This window comes from Dipodomys merriami, unplaced genomic scaffold (genome assembly GCF_024711535.1).
Source record: "Dipodomys merriami isolate MVZ:Mamm:240054 unplaced genomic scaffold, mDipMer1.0.p SCAF_112, whole genome shotgun sequence".
Lineage (NCBI taxonomy): Eukaryota > Metazoa > Chordata > Mammalia > Rodentia > Heteromyidae > Dipodomys > Dipodomys merriami.
In genome coordinates this window covers 299,324-316,559 of record NW_027202405.1, presented here as the reverse complement: position 1 = coordinate 316,559, position 17,236 = coordinate 299,324, and the positions used below count along the sequence as shown (strand labels likewise).

The following is a 17,236-nucleotide window of genomic DNA, read 5'->3' as shown; positions in this document are numbered from 1 at the left end:
CATATCAAGAAATAAGGATCTAATGAGCTTCTTCTTGAATTGGGGCAGCTTTGTAACTCTCTGATAACCAGTAGAATGCAGCAGCACTGACTCTGCCTTTCTGAAGACAATACAGCTTATGCTTGGAGAAATCAACCCTTTCTTTCACCTGGCTTTAAGCCACCCTATAAGAAGCTGGACTGTGCAGAGACTAGGGTTTTGTGAGGAAATTCAAACACACGTGGAGAAATCACATGAAGATTATGCAAACAAATTGACTTAATACTACATTATTGTACTTTTAATTTACTGAAGTAAATGTTATAGATGCTATTTATGCTAGTAGAACAAAAAGCATTGGTAGTCATGGTGGTGATACATTTTAATGGGATGGGAAAATTCATTTGGTGACATTCATTATTTTGTGATCTAAGAATGTCTTATTTTGTGTTGTTTTATTATTTTAAAACTTGAAAAACTTAGTGTTATTGTAGAGGTGATGTACAGAGGGGTTAGTTACTTAGGTCAGTCAGGTAATAAGTACATTTCTTTTTGAACAGGGTCACCTTATCCCTTGTTTTCTGCCAATATTTTCCCTCCCAAGCTCCCTCCCCCAATTTTAGACATTTTTATTACATACACAACGGAATTCTATGCTTCTGCCAGAAAGAATGACATTGCCCCATTTGTTAGGAAATGGAAAGACTAAGAAAAAAAGAAACATAGGTCCTATGGTTTCCCTTATTTGCAATAACTAGTATATGTCTAGGACAAGCAGAAAAGGTCAAAAGCTATGTACATATGACCAGATAAGATGATGTTAAGTGAAATGAACCCCAAGATAGGGACACAGTGATTTTTTTTCTTTCTTGCTATTGTTTCTAACATATTTATAATGTGCTATGTGATTTTTTTTTTTGTTTGTTTCTTTGGTATGGTTCCCCTCCCTCTCCCTCCGCCCACCAACCCTTGTTTTCACTGCATTTGATTCCAGTGCCCTGCATCTTGTATATACATTTTTCTAATTTGGGGAGAGGAAGGGAAAAAACAAAATGCTTAAATAAGGATACAGGTTGACCCATTGTAACAATGAAATGTGCAAGACACTATATTGAAAACAAACTTTACAACTTCAGTGGGGGCTGGGGGGGGGGAAAGGAGGTAGTTGTGGAAGTGGGAGGTGGAAGGGAAGGGATGGTAGGGCAAAAGCAAAGGAGGAAGCAACAATGCACGATAGGAAATGTACTCATTACCTTGCTCATGTAACTGTAACTCCTCTGTACAGTATTTTTCCAATAAGACATTTTATTAGCATACATTTGCAATATAAGAGAATTCACTGCAACAGCTCTCCATATGTATAAAAGTATATTTTAGAAAAATAATCAAATTCCTTAAATTCCTTGAAGAATGTGTGTGTGTGTGTGTGTGTGTGTGTGAGTGTGTATGGTTGTTGGTGTGCCAGTATTGAGGCTTGAACTCATGAGCTTAAGCTCTAGGCTTTCTTGCTTTTATCTCTTGGCTTTCTTGCTCATTGCTGATGCTTTTATCACTCAAGCCTTTCAGCCATACTTCCAGTCTGTATTGCTGAAAATGTAAAAAATGCACGAAGACCTGGCATACAACAAGGATTCTTTTTTCAAGAAAACAAGTATTACGGATTACATTTGGGCATCAATATCCATTCATGTTTATGTGGCACCCCTCTTGACAACATTTACCAAAAGATAATTTACCAAAAGATGTAATAAAACCTCATGCATACATGTTTTGTTGTTGTTGTCGTTGATGATGATGATTGTGGGGTTTGAATTCAGGGTCTGGGTGCTGTCCCTGAGCTTTTTCAATCAAGACTTGTGCCTACCACTTTGAGACACTTCCGGTTTTCTGGTGGTTAATTGGAGATAAGAGTCTCACGGACTTTTCTCCTGAGCTGATTTCGAACTGCAATCCTCAGATATCACCCACCTGAGTAGCTAGGATTACAGATGTGAGCCACCAGCACTGGGTGTGCATGTGTTTTAGTGAGAACTTCACTAAATGATTAAATTGTATTTGGTATAATTTATTTAAGAAAACAAATCTTTTTGACATTTTAGATTGTCATTAAAAAGAATATCATCACAAAAATCTCTGACATTAAAGAATTATCCTTCTGCGATCTAAAATGTAGTTACTTAGCAACTCAGTTTTGTTCTTTGTAGGTTTCAAATTCTTTGTTTTGGACTTCAGCTTAACCTCATTTATCTTGATGCAACATCGACTGAAAATTCGGTATAATATTTCCTTTTCAGGGGAGCTACACTTGTATATATCTTACATCTCTATGGCTACTGGTTTCTGTCTCAATAGACGTGATAAGGCAGTGTTTTAGTTAATGTGTAGTGAAGTTCTGAGAGCCCTCTAACAGACTTCCTTGTCTAACTCCCCCTCAGACAATCCGTCTATTAATTTTAGCTTCGTTTGCTTTTTAATTTAAATAGATACATGATAGGGATAGGTGTGTGTGGTTTCACAGCATTCTATTTTTTTTCTGTTGCTTTGTTTCATATCATTCTAATTTTTCATAACTTGTTATTGTAATACTATGACTGATTGACCAAGTATGGACAGTCAGAACCCAATTTCCTGCATAATTGAGCCAATCTCAAAGAAGTACAGTGGTGGATGGTCTACCAAAGCACTTAAGTTTCAGACAGTACAAGTGTTACGCTTGCTGAAATACAATTTGCATTTTCACTGTTTACTTTCCATGTGAAGTGCTCTTCTAGCATCTAAGCTTTAGTCAGTGAGTGACTTTAGGGGAGAAGAAAGGAAGTTACATTATGAAATAGCTGTTATATGAACATTACAAGCTATCTAGGATTCAAAGGTCTACGGTAGACAGTCTTGATATTATTTCAATGAGCAGAGACATTCCAACAGTGCAAAACAACACCAACAAAATTCATTAGTTACTCTTCCGATTGAAATGATGAAGTCTAAGGAATTCATCTAGCAGAATGAAGAAAATCAGAAGAGCAGTCATCTGAAAATCGACCCTTGATGAAGTGATGAAGAACATTCACTGGTTTATCCTGAAAATTGTCAACTTTACAACTCTTGGCTTCATATGGATTTCTGTGGTACAGTCCACAGTTTTAAACAACTGCCTTAAGTCCTGTGTAACTAACCTGGTAAGTCTCACGGTCTCCTATTTGCCTTTGCAGGAAGTAGAACATGAATTTCATTTGTAGCATAGACCATTGAACATTTTTCTTTTTGTGAGAACTCTTCTTGTGAGAGGGGTTCTCAGGAAGGGTAGCATGTTTTTTTTTCAGAAGTAAGGTAGAAAAATGAATAGTTTCAGAAGACAATGCAAGTTAATTTCCTTTGTTATTAAGTCATAGATTTTCCGGGGATGAGGGATGGTGGTGGAGGATGGTGGTATTATGAGGATCAGATAAGGGAGGATTAAGTGGAATCTATTCTTACACACTTCAAAATATTCTATCTTCCATAATTTATTACAGAGCCATTAATATTTGACTTGAAATAGAAAATAGGTCTGGCCACATGGTAAGCCTTCTAGTTTTAGAGTAACAGTGATATTTAAATTAAGTGGATTACCATAGGGAACTAGAGAACCAAGGAAGCAATGCAGATGCCACAAAGGAAGAATTTGTATGCAACTTTTTATTTCTACCAGGACATTTGTAATTTTAACTAATAAGTTTTTTGATATGCAAATTCGTGTTTTCTTTCTCGTTTCTGGTTGTCATTCTTTCTCTGTATGTATGTGTGTGTGTACATATATATATATATATATTAGTATCATATCTTTTTATTGTCCTTAAAACAGTCATTAACTCAACTTTGAAAAGAAAATACCCTAACCTAGGGAGCAATGTACTCTTCCCATTTAAAGACAAAGGAAGCAGAAATATATACATGCTAGGCCATAGTCACACATTTTAAAGTATCAATGAGATATGCTCATTATTACGCTAATATGTTGAAGATAGAATTCTGTGATATATTAAACAGAAATTTATATAACACATTATTGGTTCCTAGTATCATTTAAGAAATAGTTTATATCTTTTTTTTTTGCCAAAGATCTCATTGCCTTTGACACACAATAGTTTGCTTTAGTTTTTTTTTTTTTTTTTTTTTTTACAGTTGTAATCCAAACTTAAAAAGAAAGCATGGGATTACTAGATGTTTCCTTTCCTAAAATGTCTTGTTTTCTTGATTAGATAGAAAAGGAAAATACCCTATAATTCCATCACTATTAACCTTCAATTATATTATTATTTAGTATTTTTCTTAATTATCTCTTCAAATACTTTATGTAAAGTTGTATATCCAGTCTTTTCATTTTATTAATTTTTTATTATTATAAAGTTGATATACAGAGGTGTTATACTTACATAAGTCAGGTAAAGAGTATATTTCTTTTTTTATTAATAAGTTTTTTTATTGTGAGAATACTATACAGAGGGGTTAGAACTACATGAGCAAGGTAATGAGTACATTTCTTTTTTTAAAAAATTTTTATTGTGAAAATACCATACAGAGGGGTTACAATTACATGGGCAAGATAATGAGTACATTTCTTATCAAGCATTGTTGCCTCCTCCTTTGTTTCCCCTTCCCATCCCTTCCCATCTCCCCCACCCCCAAAGTTGTAAAGTTCGTTTTTCGACATAAGGATTTATAACGATTTGTACAACTCATTGTTGCAATGGGTCCACCTGTACCCCTATTTAAACGATTTGCTTTTTCCCTTCCCCTCCACAAATTATACCAACATCAAATACAGTGAAAGCAGGGGTTATACCATGGGGGAGGGACATACAAAGCAACAAAGATTTCCCTTATTTGCAATAACTAGTATATGTCTGAGACAAGCAGAAAAGGTCAGATAAGTTGATATTAGGTGAAATGAACCCCAAGATAAGTATTCAAATGTTTTTGCTTTCATGCAATTGTTTCTAACATATTTATAAGATGATTTCTTTGTTGCTTTAATGAGTACATTTCTTTTATTTTTTTTGTGAACATACTGTACAGAGGGGTTACAATTACATGGGCAAGATAATGCGTACATTTCTTATCAAGCATTGCAGCCTCCTCCTTTGTTTACCCTTCACATCCCTTCCCAGCCTCCCCCCATCTCCCCACTCAATCCTCCCACCCCCACCAAAGTTGTAAAGTTCGTTTTCGACATGACAACTTGTACTTCTAATGAGTACATTTCTTATCATGACAACTTGTACTTCTAATGAGTACATTTCTTATCAAGCATTGTTGCCTCCTCCTTTGTTTCCCCTTGCAATCCCTGCCCTCCCATCTCCCCCCCCCCCCCACCAAAGAAAGAGTATATTTCTTTGTGGACAATGTCACTCCTTTCTTCACTCTCTCCAAGTTTTTCTCTCCCATCCTCACTCACAAATTATATAGTTTATTTTCAAATAGTGTCTGGTGAGTATCACTGCTGCATTTGTTCACCCTTTGTCCTCAATTTCTATGCCTTCCCTAACATTCCCAATTACCGATAAATGAAATCTTCATTTCACAACATGTTTTCCTGTATACTTTGACACTTTCTGGAAACAGAATCTTTAATATATTTACTGTTTTATTATATGAGTGCAGCACTATAATCTGTTAATTTTTCTTCTAGTGAAATGTATTTTCCTTGATTTTAATAATTCAGTCTCAGCTGGGCACTGGTGGCTCACACCTGTAATCGTAGCTACTCAGAAGGCTGAGATCTGAGGATTCTGGTTCGAAGCCAGCTCAGGCAGAAAAGTCCGTGAGACTCTTATCTCCAATTAACCACCAAAAAACTGGAAGTGGCACTGTGGCTCAAGTGGTTGGGCACTCACCTTGAGCTGAAGAGCATAAGGACAGTGCCCAGGCCCAGAGTTCAAGCCCCACAACCAACAAAACATAAATAAATAAAAAATAAAAAATAAAAAAAATTCAGTCTCCATTTTAGCTTTTTTTTTTTTTCATTGCTTTTAATAATTCAGTTTGCATGTTAGTTTAGTTTTTTTTTTTTTTTTTGGCCAGTCCTGGGGGGGTTGAACTCAGGGCCTGGGCACTGTCCTTGAGCTCCTTTTGCTCAAGGCTAGCATTTTACCACTTGAGCCACAGAGCCATTTCCTGCTTTTTCTGTTTGTGTGGCACTGAGGAACGGAACCCAGGGTTTCATGCATGGTAGGCAAGCATTCTACCATTAAGCCACATTCCCAGCCCCAGGTTTTTTATTATTACTTCTTTTTCTCTTTTTGTGTGGGTTCTTTGATTTCAGGACAAGCAGACAGTGTGTTCCTTTGTGGAATTGCCTTCCACTGACCACCTACGGAGAAAGGGACAACTGATAAAATGGCAACTGCCTGCCAATCTGGAGATCAAATGTAATGAAAGTCTGTAATCTGGGCCTCTTATACAGGTTCTAGAGGGACAAAAATGAGGTGAATGACCCACTGAATGTAGGCATGGATCAAGACAGAAGCTTCACAGCTTACTGTATTTCCTTTGCCTTTCTTTCTAACATGGACATCAGCTGTGAAGGCCATTTTTTACTTCCCTGAGTGGTTCTTGATAGTGAAGCATTGTTCTTCATCAACAAAAGAATGTGAGGCTTACCGAACAAAAGCCTACCAGAGTTCTGTGCTTAAGTTTGAGTATTTTACTCTGTGGCACCTGTATGTATTAGTTGTACATTAACTAACCTATTTTGTTTGAATTCTAAGTGTTCATGTATGTTCATGAGGTTGGATAACTATCATGTTTCTTAACTTTTAATATTTCTTCTTTATAAAGTGGCTTTAGAAAAAAGTTTGTCTCATTGAAAGTATTAGAAAAAATAAGGTGAATATTTCTGTAATCGTAGAGTTAAAATGCCTTGAAAAGCCTGCTTAAAAAAAGAATTCAAGAGGGCTGGGAAGGTGGCTCAGTGGTAGAGTGCTTTCCTTGCATACATGAGGCCCTGGGTTCGATTCCTCAGCACCACATAAGCAGAAAAAAAAAGCCGGAAGTGGTGCTGTGGCTCAAGTGGCAGAGCGCTATCCTTGAGCTAAAGAGCTGAGGGACAGCGCCCAGGCCCAGAGTTCAGGCCCCACGACTGACAAAAAAAAAAAAAAAAAAAAAAAAATTCAAGGGGAAGGGTGAGTGATAGGGGGGGGGGGATTGGAATACATTATATACGTGAGTGGAGATATCACAATGAAATTTCTCTTGCACAACTTAATATATGCTGATAAACAGCAGCAACAAAGAATCCAGACTACTTAAATGACATTAATAAATCTAGATTCAAGTTTGAAGCCAGCTCAAACAGGAAAGTCCATGAGACTCTTTTCTCCAATAAACTACAAATAAAACCCCAAAAGCCAGAAGCAGAGCTGTGGCTCAAGTGATGAGTGCTAGCCTGAAGCTAAAACATCTCAGGGATGGCACCCAGGCCCAGGTGTTCAAGTCCCAGGACAGGCAAACAAATAAAACCAAAACAATAACAACTAAAAAGATAATATTTTACAAACCCTGATATACATAAAATCATGTAGTTTTAGAACTTTAATAATCACTTAAAAAGTCACTATACAAGAAGAAATCTTAAGAGTTTAAAATATATGATAGATATCTAACTTTACAAGAACCACAGAATTATTACAAATGAATAAAATTTTATTTCTCAAATTGGCAAAATTAAAACATCTATGGATGGCAGACATCTAAGTTGTCATTTGCATTTATTGTTGGTTGGGCTTCCATAGAGTTTTAGAAAACAATGGGTTACTAAATCTCAAAATTGAAAGAGAAGATAGATCTATACCCTGCACCTATTCCTGAGCTGATTATTGCATAGTTAGTCAGATATGTATGTAAATGGTTACGGAAAATATTAAGAGTAGATTCCTAAGGGCCAGCATTGTATTATAATAATTAATAATTATTTAATTAAGTCTTCAGGGAACTTTATAAAGAGCACTCTACTTGTGTTTAAGGTGAGAACACTAAGTTTAACTTTCTACAGTGGGAACAATCATAACATATGTGGTTAAATATGCAGATCATTTTGCTTTGTTCCTCTATTGGGGTAGGAAGAAAAGAATGGATTAGTTCCGGCTGATGTGGGTAGGATAGAAAAACTTGTGCCAAGGAGCAGGGATTAGATTAAGAGGGTCAGAGATGTGGAATGGGTCTTTTTCTGGGAGGTTGTTAATCAGAACAAAAGGAACTAAGATAAACTGTAGGGAGCCCCTAAGGTCTAAAGTGAAAATGAGGAATCTGGTGCAGGTTAACAGAGGCATTGCAAATTCACAAGAGCATTGACTCCAGAGATAATCTCCTTGCCCCTGTTTGGTTGCAAAATTAATCTGAATTATATATTCTTTCTAAAAACAAAATATTACCATTTGTAGTTTTTATTCAAAGTAAAAGCATAAAATGTAAATATAAATGGGAATGGAATTAGAAAACCTCATTTGAAAAGTAAATGAAGGCTTATGCCTGTAATCCTATCTACTCAGGTGGCTGAGATTCTAGGATCACGGTTTGAAGCCAGCATGGGCAGAAAAGTCCCTGTGACACTCTGGTCTCAATTAGCTACTCAAAAACCGGAAGGGGCACTATGGCTCAAAGTGGTAGAGCTCTAGTCTTGAGCAAAAGAGGTCAGGGACAGTGCCCAAGCCCTGAGTTCAAACCCCACAACTAACAAAAAAGAAAATTAAATAAAGGGAAACACAAGACTATGTTTGGCAGCTGGCACCTGTGTCTAATTACCTTTCAAGTTAATCTAAACAATGGTAGGCCATTGGGTTATACCTCCAAGGAACTTCTAGAACACTCTGAAGTGGGGGATCACTTTGAATTCAGCAAACAATTATTGAACTGTTTCCAATAGATTCTATTCTGGGCACTGGCGACAGAGTGAAGAGGGAAATGGATGGAAAGGAAAGATATTGTTTGAGCTCAGTGGTGGAATGTTCTCCCATTTTCTTTTGAAAGCACAGGTAGTTAAGAGGCCACATCACATGTTTAAACTACTTCCATAGCTCTCCTTGTTTTGTCACTTTTATAACATATCTTGCTTGCAGTATTGACTCAGCCAAGGACAGATACCTTATCTTTTGCTGGATTGCCTTTCCAATCCAGTGGTTCCTATCAGCAAACCTTGAAGCTTTGATCAGCACTAGCTAGAAGTACTAGGAGCTGCTAGTACTAGCTAGACGTACTTGGGATTTCTAATTTCTGTTTTAATGAACAATCATTAAAAAAGGAGAGCAAACTTCAGAACAATTCAATTCTAATTTAAGAGATGCTTGAGCTGACTAGCTGGCAGTCCACAGGTTTATTTAATTCTGTCTGAGACTCCTTCCATCATTCTTCCGTAGCCACACTTTCACTGTACCTTTGCAGTTTTTGCTGAATTTTAAGTGTACATTTTAAATTTATACCAGCATTTTGTCTGATTACAAGACAGATTTAATATCTATTTATTTATTCATTTTTTATGTATATGCTGGTACTAGGGCTTCAACTCAAGACCTTGCATTCTTGCTTGATTTTTTGGCTCAAGGCTGAAGCTCTGTTACGTAAGCCACACTTCCACTTCTGGCTTTTTGCTGGCTAATTGGAGACAGACTTTCTGTGTGGGCTGCATGAACTGCAATCATCAGATATTAGCCTCTTGAGTATCTAGGATTAGAGTTGTGAGCCAGGAACACTTGGCAAATTTAATGAGTTAAAAACATCTAGCTTTTATTTGACAGTTAAAGAACAAAAAGAGGCAACACTATTCCAGAAAGCTTTCCTTCCCCACATATACATTATGTAAAAAATGAATTATGTAACTTGTGGGCAGGGACAGGAGGGGGAAACAAGGGGAAAATGAAGGAAGTGGTGACATTGTCGAAGAAGAATTGCATTCATTATGTGACTTATGGAATTAGAACTCCTCTGTACAATTCCTTAATAATAACTATTTTTAAAAAGCTGTGGTAGTTTCACGGAGCCTAATATTGATAGCGGATGATTACCACTCTTTCTTCATTTCAGGGCAGGCAATTTGATATTGGGTCACCATCGAATCTCAGTGTACCAGTAAGTAATTGCTTCCATTGTCAAGAATTTCACAATGTATGTTGTGTTGCTCAGAGACAATGCTCAGGTTTTCTTTCTTTGTTTGTTTCATTTTCTGTCAGTTGTGGGGCTTGAACTCAGCACCCAGGTGCTGTCCCTCAGCATCTTTGTGCTCAAGGCTAGCACTCTACCATTTGAACCACAGCAGCACTTCCGGCTTGTGAGTGGTTCTTTGGAGATGAGTCTCACGGGGACTTTTTCTGCCTGGGATGGCATTGAACTGTGCTCCTCAAATCTCAGCCTTCTGAGTAGCTAGGATTATAGCCAGGATGGACTGGCTCCCGGCCAATACTCAAATTTTTATGAGAATGAAAATTGGCAAGTAAAAATCTCACTTACTCATCCTTGATGAAGCAATGTCAACTGAAAATAGTGAGAGGTCTGAATTATGGAATTCATTAAAAAATAAAGTATGTTCAAAGCGGAAAAAACATAAGGTGAATTCAAGTCTAAGAATTTGACTACATAGCTGAGATATGGGTTTGACAAATTGCTTAGTTTTATTGTAGTTTTATTTTTGAGAGCATTATGCTGTATAGTCTCCAGTGGGCAGCAGACTTTTCACATGATGTCCCCATTAGGTAGACATACCACCTTCTAGTTGTACCCTGCTTTTAGTGTTCTTGTGTGAGAACTGCCTGAGGACCCAAAATATACCTGTGCCATGCTGTGCTAGACTTTATCTGCTGCCAGCTACCCAGTGGACGATGTGTCCTGTGCTGTCTGTTTTCCAGGCCCACTGAAGGTATGTTGCCTCTTAGCAACCCAGCTGCCTTGAGGGGAACCACACCGTGTCTTGGGTCTGTCTGTAGATATGGCAGCCCAAAGATCTTGATTTCTAAATCATCGGGTGATACTGTGGTTATTAAGCATTTTCAGGTGACAAGAGAAAGTCACATTTCTTTAGTCCTCATTGTTTGCTTGTTTCTCTAAAGAGTTTATTATTAAATAGTTGCAAAAGAGGTTACAATTTCAAAAGTCATCTTATGGAGTATACTATATTTTGAGCAATGTGTTATTGTTTTCCTTAATTTTTATTACAAAGGTGAGTTGCATAATTCAGGTAAAGAGTACATCTCTTTTTGAACAATGTCACCCTTGCCTTGCTTTCTCTGTTATTAATTTTGCAGTGTATCCAAGGATGTCATTTTTGGAACTCTGTAAACCAGGAAAACTGCACTTTAATGTGTGTAAGTATTAACTATGTTTTAATTTTCTTTCTTTCTTTCTTTCCTCCTCCTCCTCCTCCTCCTCCTCCTCCTCCTCCTCCTCCTCCTCCTCCTCCTCCTCCTCCTCCTCCTCCTCCTCTTCCTCCTCTTCCTCCTCCTCCTCTTCCTCCTCCTCCTGTTTCTTCTGTTGGTTGTGGGGCTTGAACTCTGGGCCTGGACACTGTCCCTCAGCTCTTCAGCTCAAGGCTAGCACTATACAATTTGAACCACTTCCAGTTTTCTGGTGGTTAATTGGAGATAAGAGTCTCACAGACTTTCCTACTTGGGCTAGCTTTGAACCGTGATCTTCAGATCTCAGCTTCCTGAGTTGCTAGGATTACAGGTGTGAGCCACTGGCTCCCAGCTTGTTTTAATTTTCATATTGATATTTCCATCCAGAGAAAATTTGTCTAAGCTGATTCCTATTTTCATTTCTATTAATTCTCAACTTGAAAACCAAGCAGCCTGAGTGATATATAATAATGAGAAAAAAGAACAGCATTACTTTTTTTGTAGTTGTAAACAATAAGCTAGAACACGTTTATTAACAATCAATGGACAACCACTTGAGATTAACATTATTAACACATTAAGAGGCAAAGAAATGTTTAAGCAAGCTGAAGATGCCCAAATTATTCCCAAAGTATAAAGTTATTATTTTTGATAGCTATAGGGCTTGAGCTCAGGGCCTGGCACTGTTCCTGAGCTTCATTTGCTCAAGGCTAGCACTCTACCACTTGAGCCACAGTGCCACTTCCAGCCTTTTCTGTTTATGTGGTACTGAGGAATGGAACCCAGGGCTTTCAGGCATGCTAGGCAAGCACTCTACCATTGGGCCATATTCCCAGCCCCAACTATAAAGTTTTTGTAGTAGAACTTATTAGACGCTTTCTTAAGTTTCCTAGTTCTGCACTTCTCATGTTTTTATGTATGATTATCTAGGGTCTTGTTAAAATGCAGATTTTGACCAGTAGGCCTGGATGGGTCTTGAGATTCTGTGCATATAGTAAGCTCCCAGTGATGAGAGAGATGCTGGTGATCCTTAGACCAAAATTTGGGAAGGAAGCTGCAGGTTATGTTCATGTTCAATGTTTCTTTGTGGGGAACATGGTAATAATATAACCCTGAGATCATAAACACCTGGTTTTCTCTACATCATGTAAAATATGCATTATGCATTCCAGATACTCTATTTCTCATTTTTAATTTAGTCTGGCTTGGCCGCTTAATGTGTAACATAGTTACGGCATATCACTCATTGCTTTTTTTTTCCTACTCACTGCTTTTATTGCTTTCCTCAATAGTAACTTAGGGGCTGGGAAGGTGGCTCAGTGGTAGAGCACTTGCCTTGCATGCCTGAGGCCCTGGGTTCGATTCCCTAGCACCACATAAGCAAAAAAAAAAAGCTGGAAGTGGTGCTGTGGCTCAAGTGGTAGAGCACTAGCCTTGAGCTGAAGAGCTGAGGGACAGCACCCAGGCCCAGAGTTCAGGCCCCACGACTGGACCCAAAAAAACCAACCAAACAAAAAATAGTAACTTAGTATAATAATGGAACCTCATTCCTAAGGATAATGCTGGAAATATTATAAGTATTTTGACCTAATGGATGAAAATTTTATAATATGAAAGTGGGTTCCTCTAAATATTTCATCACATGTATGAGATGTGATTTATTTTGGCAAAAGCAAAAAGGATTGAAAGAATTAGAACATAAGAGTTTTTGCACTTATTTTTTAAAAATGTCTTTCTTATAGAGAAGGATGAGGGTTGAAGGTATGGCTAACGTGATAGAACACCTGCCTAGCAAGGGAATGGTGTTCAAACCCTACTATTGCCAAAAATAAAAAAAAATCAAAATAAATGAAATTCACAAAGAGCACACAGTGAGTGCACTTACATATGGTTCACAGATAGAAAAAAACCAATACAACCAGACTGTGTGTGCTATGCGGCTCAGGATATGGTCACTTGGGACAAGATGGAGTGAAAATAATAAGGAAGTGGGGAAAAGGGAGGCTGGAAAGTTCTGTTGACTAGGACCGTTATATGAAAATTTGACATCTGAATTAATATGATATGTGCACTTCCGTATATCTGCTATGTTTATATGTGCTCTGTTTCAATTAAGGATAGATTAAAAAAGTGAGTTCTTTTGTTTAGCTTGTTCATTGGAGGTTACGGAGACTTGAATCATAGTAATCCTAAGATGCTTCCTAATTATGAGTCAAATTATGATAGTGAACTTTAAATAAGGATATTTAACCCTCCTGGACAGAGTCTTCATAGTTTTTCTCATCTAATGTGTTTTTTAGGAACATGTGTAAGAGGAGTTACTTATGCTCACAAATTGATGCTGGACTTACTATCTACTATATAATTGTCACAAACTGCCACTTAATTAGTTATTTGTCTAGTTATTTGTCTCTCCAGTCTTTTTTCAGACTATATCTCCTGTACTGACCACAGAGTGGGGCACACATATCTCTGAGTGCAGAGTGTAGAGTGCAGAATACCATTTGTTGCTAAGCAACAATACAGGAAGAAATGTGAATGACAGACAAATAATCTGGGCAGAGGAGCCTGCTGGATTTTACTAGACAGAGCTACTAATGGTTTTCATTTCAATTAGTCTCTTCTAAGTCCATTCCTTAGTCTGGTCTGTTACAGATAACTCTTCCTTAGCTGATCAAAAATTTCTAGTATAGCTAGGAGGTGGTGACTCATACCTGTAATCCTAGCTACTCAGGAGGTTGAGATCTGAGGATGTGGTTCAAAGTCAGCATGGGCAGGAAAGTCTGTGAGACTTTTATCTCCAATTAAGCACCAGAACACCAGAAATAGCACTGGGGCTCAAGGTAGTAGAGCACTAGCCTAGAGCAAAAATCTCAAGGACAGAACCCAGACTCCATGGCCAACAAAAAACAAAACCAAACACAAAATTTCTAGTAGAAGGGGGAAGTGGGGTGGGGGGGGTGGGGGGGGGGTGGAGAAGATGGGAAGGGATGGGAAGGGGAAACAAAGGAGGAGGCAACAATGTTTTATAAGAAATGTACTCATTACCTTGCCTGTATAATTGTAACCCCTCTGTACGGTATTTTCACAATAAAATATAATTTCTAATAGACTTTTTTTCAGTGACGTAAACAACAATTTTTAGAGTTATTTGTACAAAAGCCTGAACACAGGTCTATACAACTCTGAGTTCCTTTTTAATTGTTGTTGCTAGCTTTTTTTTTTTTTTTTGTAAAACTCAATGGTGGGGAAAGAAGTTAATTTGGAGGAAATGTACAGCTAAGTATCATTAAAAGTATAACATTCAGAATTTTAAGTAAGTTTTACTTTCTTTTTTCTATGCAGAATGATACCTATGTTGCCATTTGCGAGGTGAGTTGATACAAAAAAGATGTTATCAAAACCAATGTATTTGCCTGTAATCCTTAAAAAATTATTAAGTTAAGAAGGATTGAAGGTGTGACTTAACTTGATAGAGCACTAACCAATGAGCAAAAACATCACATACTGAGTTGGACTCGGTGTCAGACAAAAGAAAAACGCAAAGAAAAAATTAAAAATGAAGAAATGGAAGTCAATCTAAGTACACAAAGGCCTTCCCTAGGTAATGTTATACTACTTTGGGCATAAAAACTGCATCATCCATTGTAGGTACAAATATTTGTTGTTTTATATAACTTTGTACATTAAATAGGTATAAATATATAATGAATAAATATAAAAATATATCGGGACATGCATGTGTATGCACATATTTACATATAGAAATATACATTCATTCTTTAGCTCTAGGAACCTCTGTGGATACCAAAATCATTGGATATTCAAGACCCTTATATAAAAAGTGCAGTAATTAGAATGAACCTGAGTACAACTCACTGTAGGTCATCTCTAGATTACTTCTAATCTAATACAATATGAATACTGTATTGTTTTGGAAGCATACAGAAAAGAAAAAAGTATGTGTACATGTTTAATCAAGATACAATTAAAACTACTTTTGACCATCAATTGGTTGAATCTACCTATGTAAACCCTGCTGCTGCATAGATTGACTGTGTATTACTCTAATCTGAGTTTTCTTTTCCCAAACCAAGAGTTTTCTATCATGAAATCTACTGTGTTAAGAGAACTCTTTAACTCAATTTCTTCATTATTCAACAAAATACATTTTGAAACACAGGTCCCTGCTCACTCCCCCTGGCTGGTTTGATACTAAGTGACTTTCTGATAGCGCTGGCTCTCCTCCAAGGTCCTCTCTGCCCTCTTTTCCTACACTTAAATTTCTCCTCTTCAGAAAGGCCTTGTGTAGAGGGGAGGTTGTAGGTGTGGCTCAGTTGGTAGAGTGCTAGGCAATGAGCAAAAGCAGCAGGTACTGAATTCGAGTTCTGATCTTGGATCCTCCTTCCTCCCCCCACAAAAGGGAAGAAAAGAAAAGCCTTGGAGTCTTTGATCTTTTTCTACTCAGTCATTATCACTAAAATGATCTGTCCTGGATTTCATCTCCTCAGAATTAAGTTTATTTGATAGTAGTTGATACGAAGAAGCCGTATTATTTCTCACTGTAACACTTCAGTTCTGTTTAAATGCCCCTGAAATAAAAACACAGAACTATCTTATTCTGCATGGGACAGAATATAAATAGCATCCATTACTAAAGAAGAAGAATTTCCACTTCATAGAGAACAAAATTATTGCATTGGAATATTTTCAACAGTCAGAGCAACTTCCTCTGCAGAGTGGAGAGATTCAAACCGAGGGGAAAACACATCCCTTATGCCAATAGGCAATTAAGCATCTCTTCTGGTTGAGATAACTATTTTTTCTTTATCTCTGGTGGTATACTGCTTGGCACCTTAAAGTACTTAATAAATATTAGTGATGGATTAAATGAATGAATGGATGATCTTTAGGAAAAAAATAATATAATTTATATGGAAAGTGATAGATATGTCTTCTGTGTCATGCACACTAGGAAAAAAAGGCTGTCAGCATCTATGCCAGTCTAGGAAACCCAGGGTAGAGCAGGGATAACACACAGAGTGTAATTCCTGTGGGGAAATGAATGAGGATGGATACAGAAGCATAGGCTGGAAAAGCCCCTGGGCAGGGGAATGCAGCTCAGCATCTGGAAGGCGCTGCACAAATGTCCCTTCCAGGGGCTTCTGGCTCCAATTCTATTCTTTTTTAAGATCTAACCACTTTGAAATTCTGTCCAGGCAACTCAAATTTGAGAAATACTGGGTAACCTCATGTGAAGTCAGGTGAGCAGAGCTGTGAGGCAGCCTCATTGCTACCTTTACCTCCACTTGAGATAATATTTAAGTGTCCAGATATGGAAATTTTACTGTGTTTTCCCTGAAAAAAATCCAGGAAAAGCAGCCACAATTTCCTCCATTTGTCTGAACTAGCTACATTTGCAAACAATCTGTATTTCCCAGTGTGTCTCCTTTTTCCTTTCTCAGTTTTCTTTCCAGAGGGGGGAAATCATGTTATATCGTACTTTCTAATTACCACTTGGTTTGCTTCCATTTGCAGTTAATAGATGTGTTAAATATGTGTTTACTAAAATGTCCAAAGAGAGTGTGAAAAGTACATTAAACCTTTCAGTTAAAAAATCCTGAGGCTAAATGAATGTATTTCAATTAATCCTCAACTAAGCAAACCTGAGCTTATCAGGCTCCATTTCTTTTTAGTGCACAAACATCGAAGTTTGTATTTGCCAGCTATACCCTTTGTTTTAAGAGAATACATACATAGTGTGTTTTCCAAGTTATTGCAATTATAAATTGAAGGAAAGCAGGGAAGTTGATCATAGTTTACAATGTGTGCTTTTGCTTCAAGTCTTTTTTTCCTTCCTTCCTTGTTTTCCTATCTTCTTTCCTTCCTTCCTTCTACCT

At 37.4% G+C, this 17,236-nt stretch overlaps 1 protein-coding gene across 3 annotated transcripts in view; it reads left to right on the top strand.

The window, feature by feature from the left end:
• Window positions 1-2,771: 2,771 nt before the first annotated feature.
• Ros1 (ROS proto-oncogene 1, receptor tyrosine kinase) overlaps window positions 2,772-17,236 on the top strand; it is a 97,999-nt gene continuing 83,534 nt past the window's right edge. For all 3 annotated transcript variants that reach the window (XM_070015310.1, XM_070015311.1, XM_070015309.1), the window contains exons 1-4: window positions 2,772-3,155; window positions 10,033-10,077; window positions 11,247-11,306; window positions 14,682-14,708. In XM_070015310.1, the coding sequence (XP_069871411.1) occupies window positions 3,033-3,155; window positions 10,033-10,077; window positions 11,247-11,306; window positions 14,682-14,708 (255 nt within the window). In that variant the 5' untranslated portion in view covers window positions 2,772-3,032. The remainder of the gene's footprint in view (window positions 3,156-10,032; window positions 10,078-11,246; window positions 11,307-14,681; window positions 14,709-17,236) is intronic.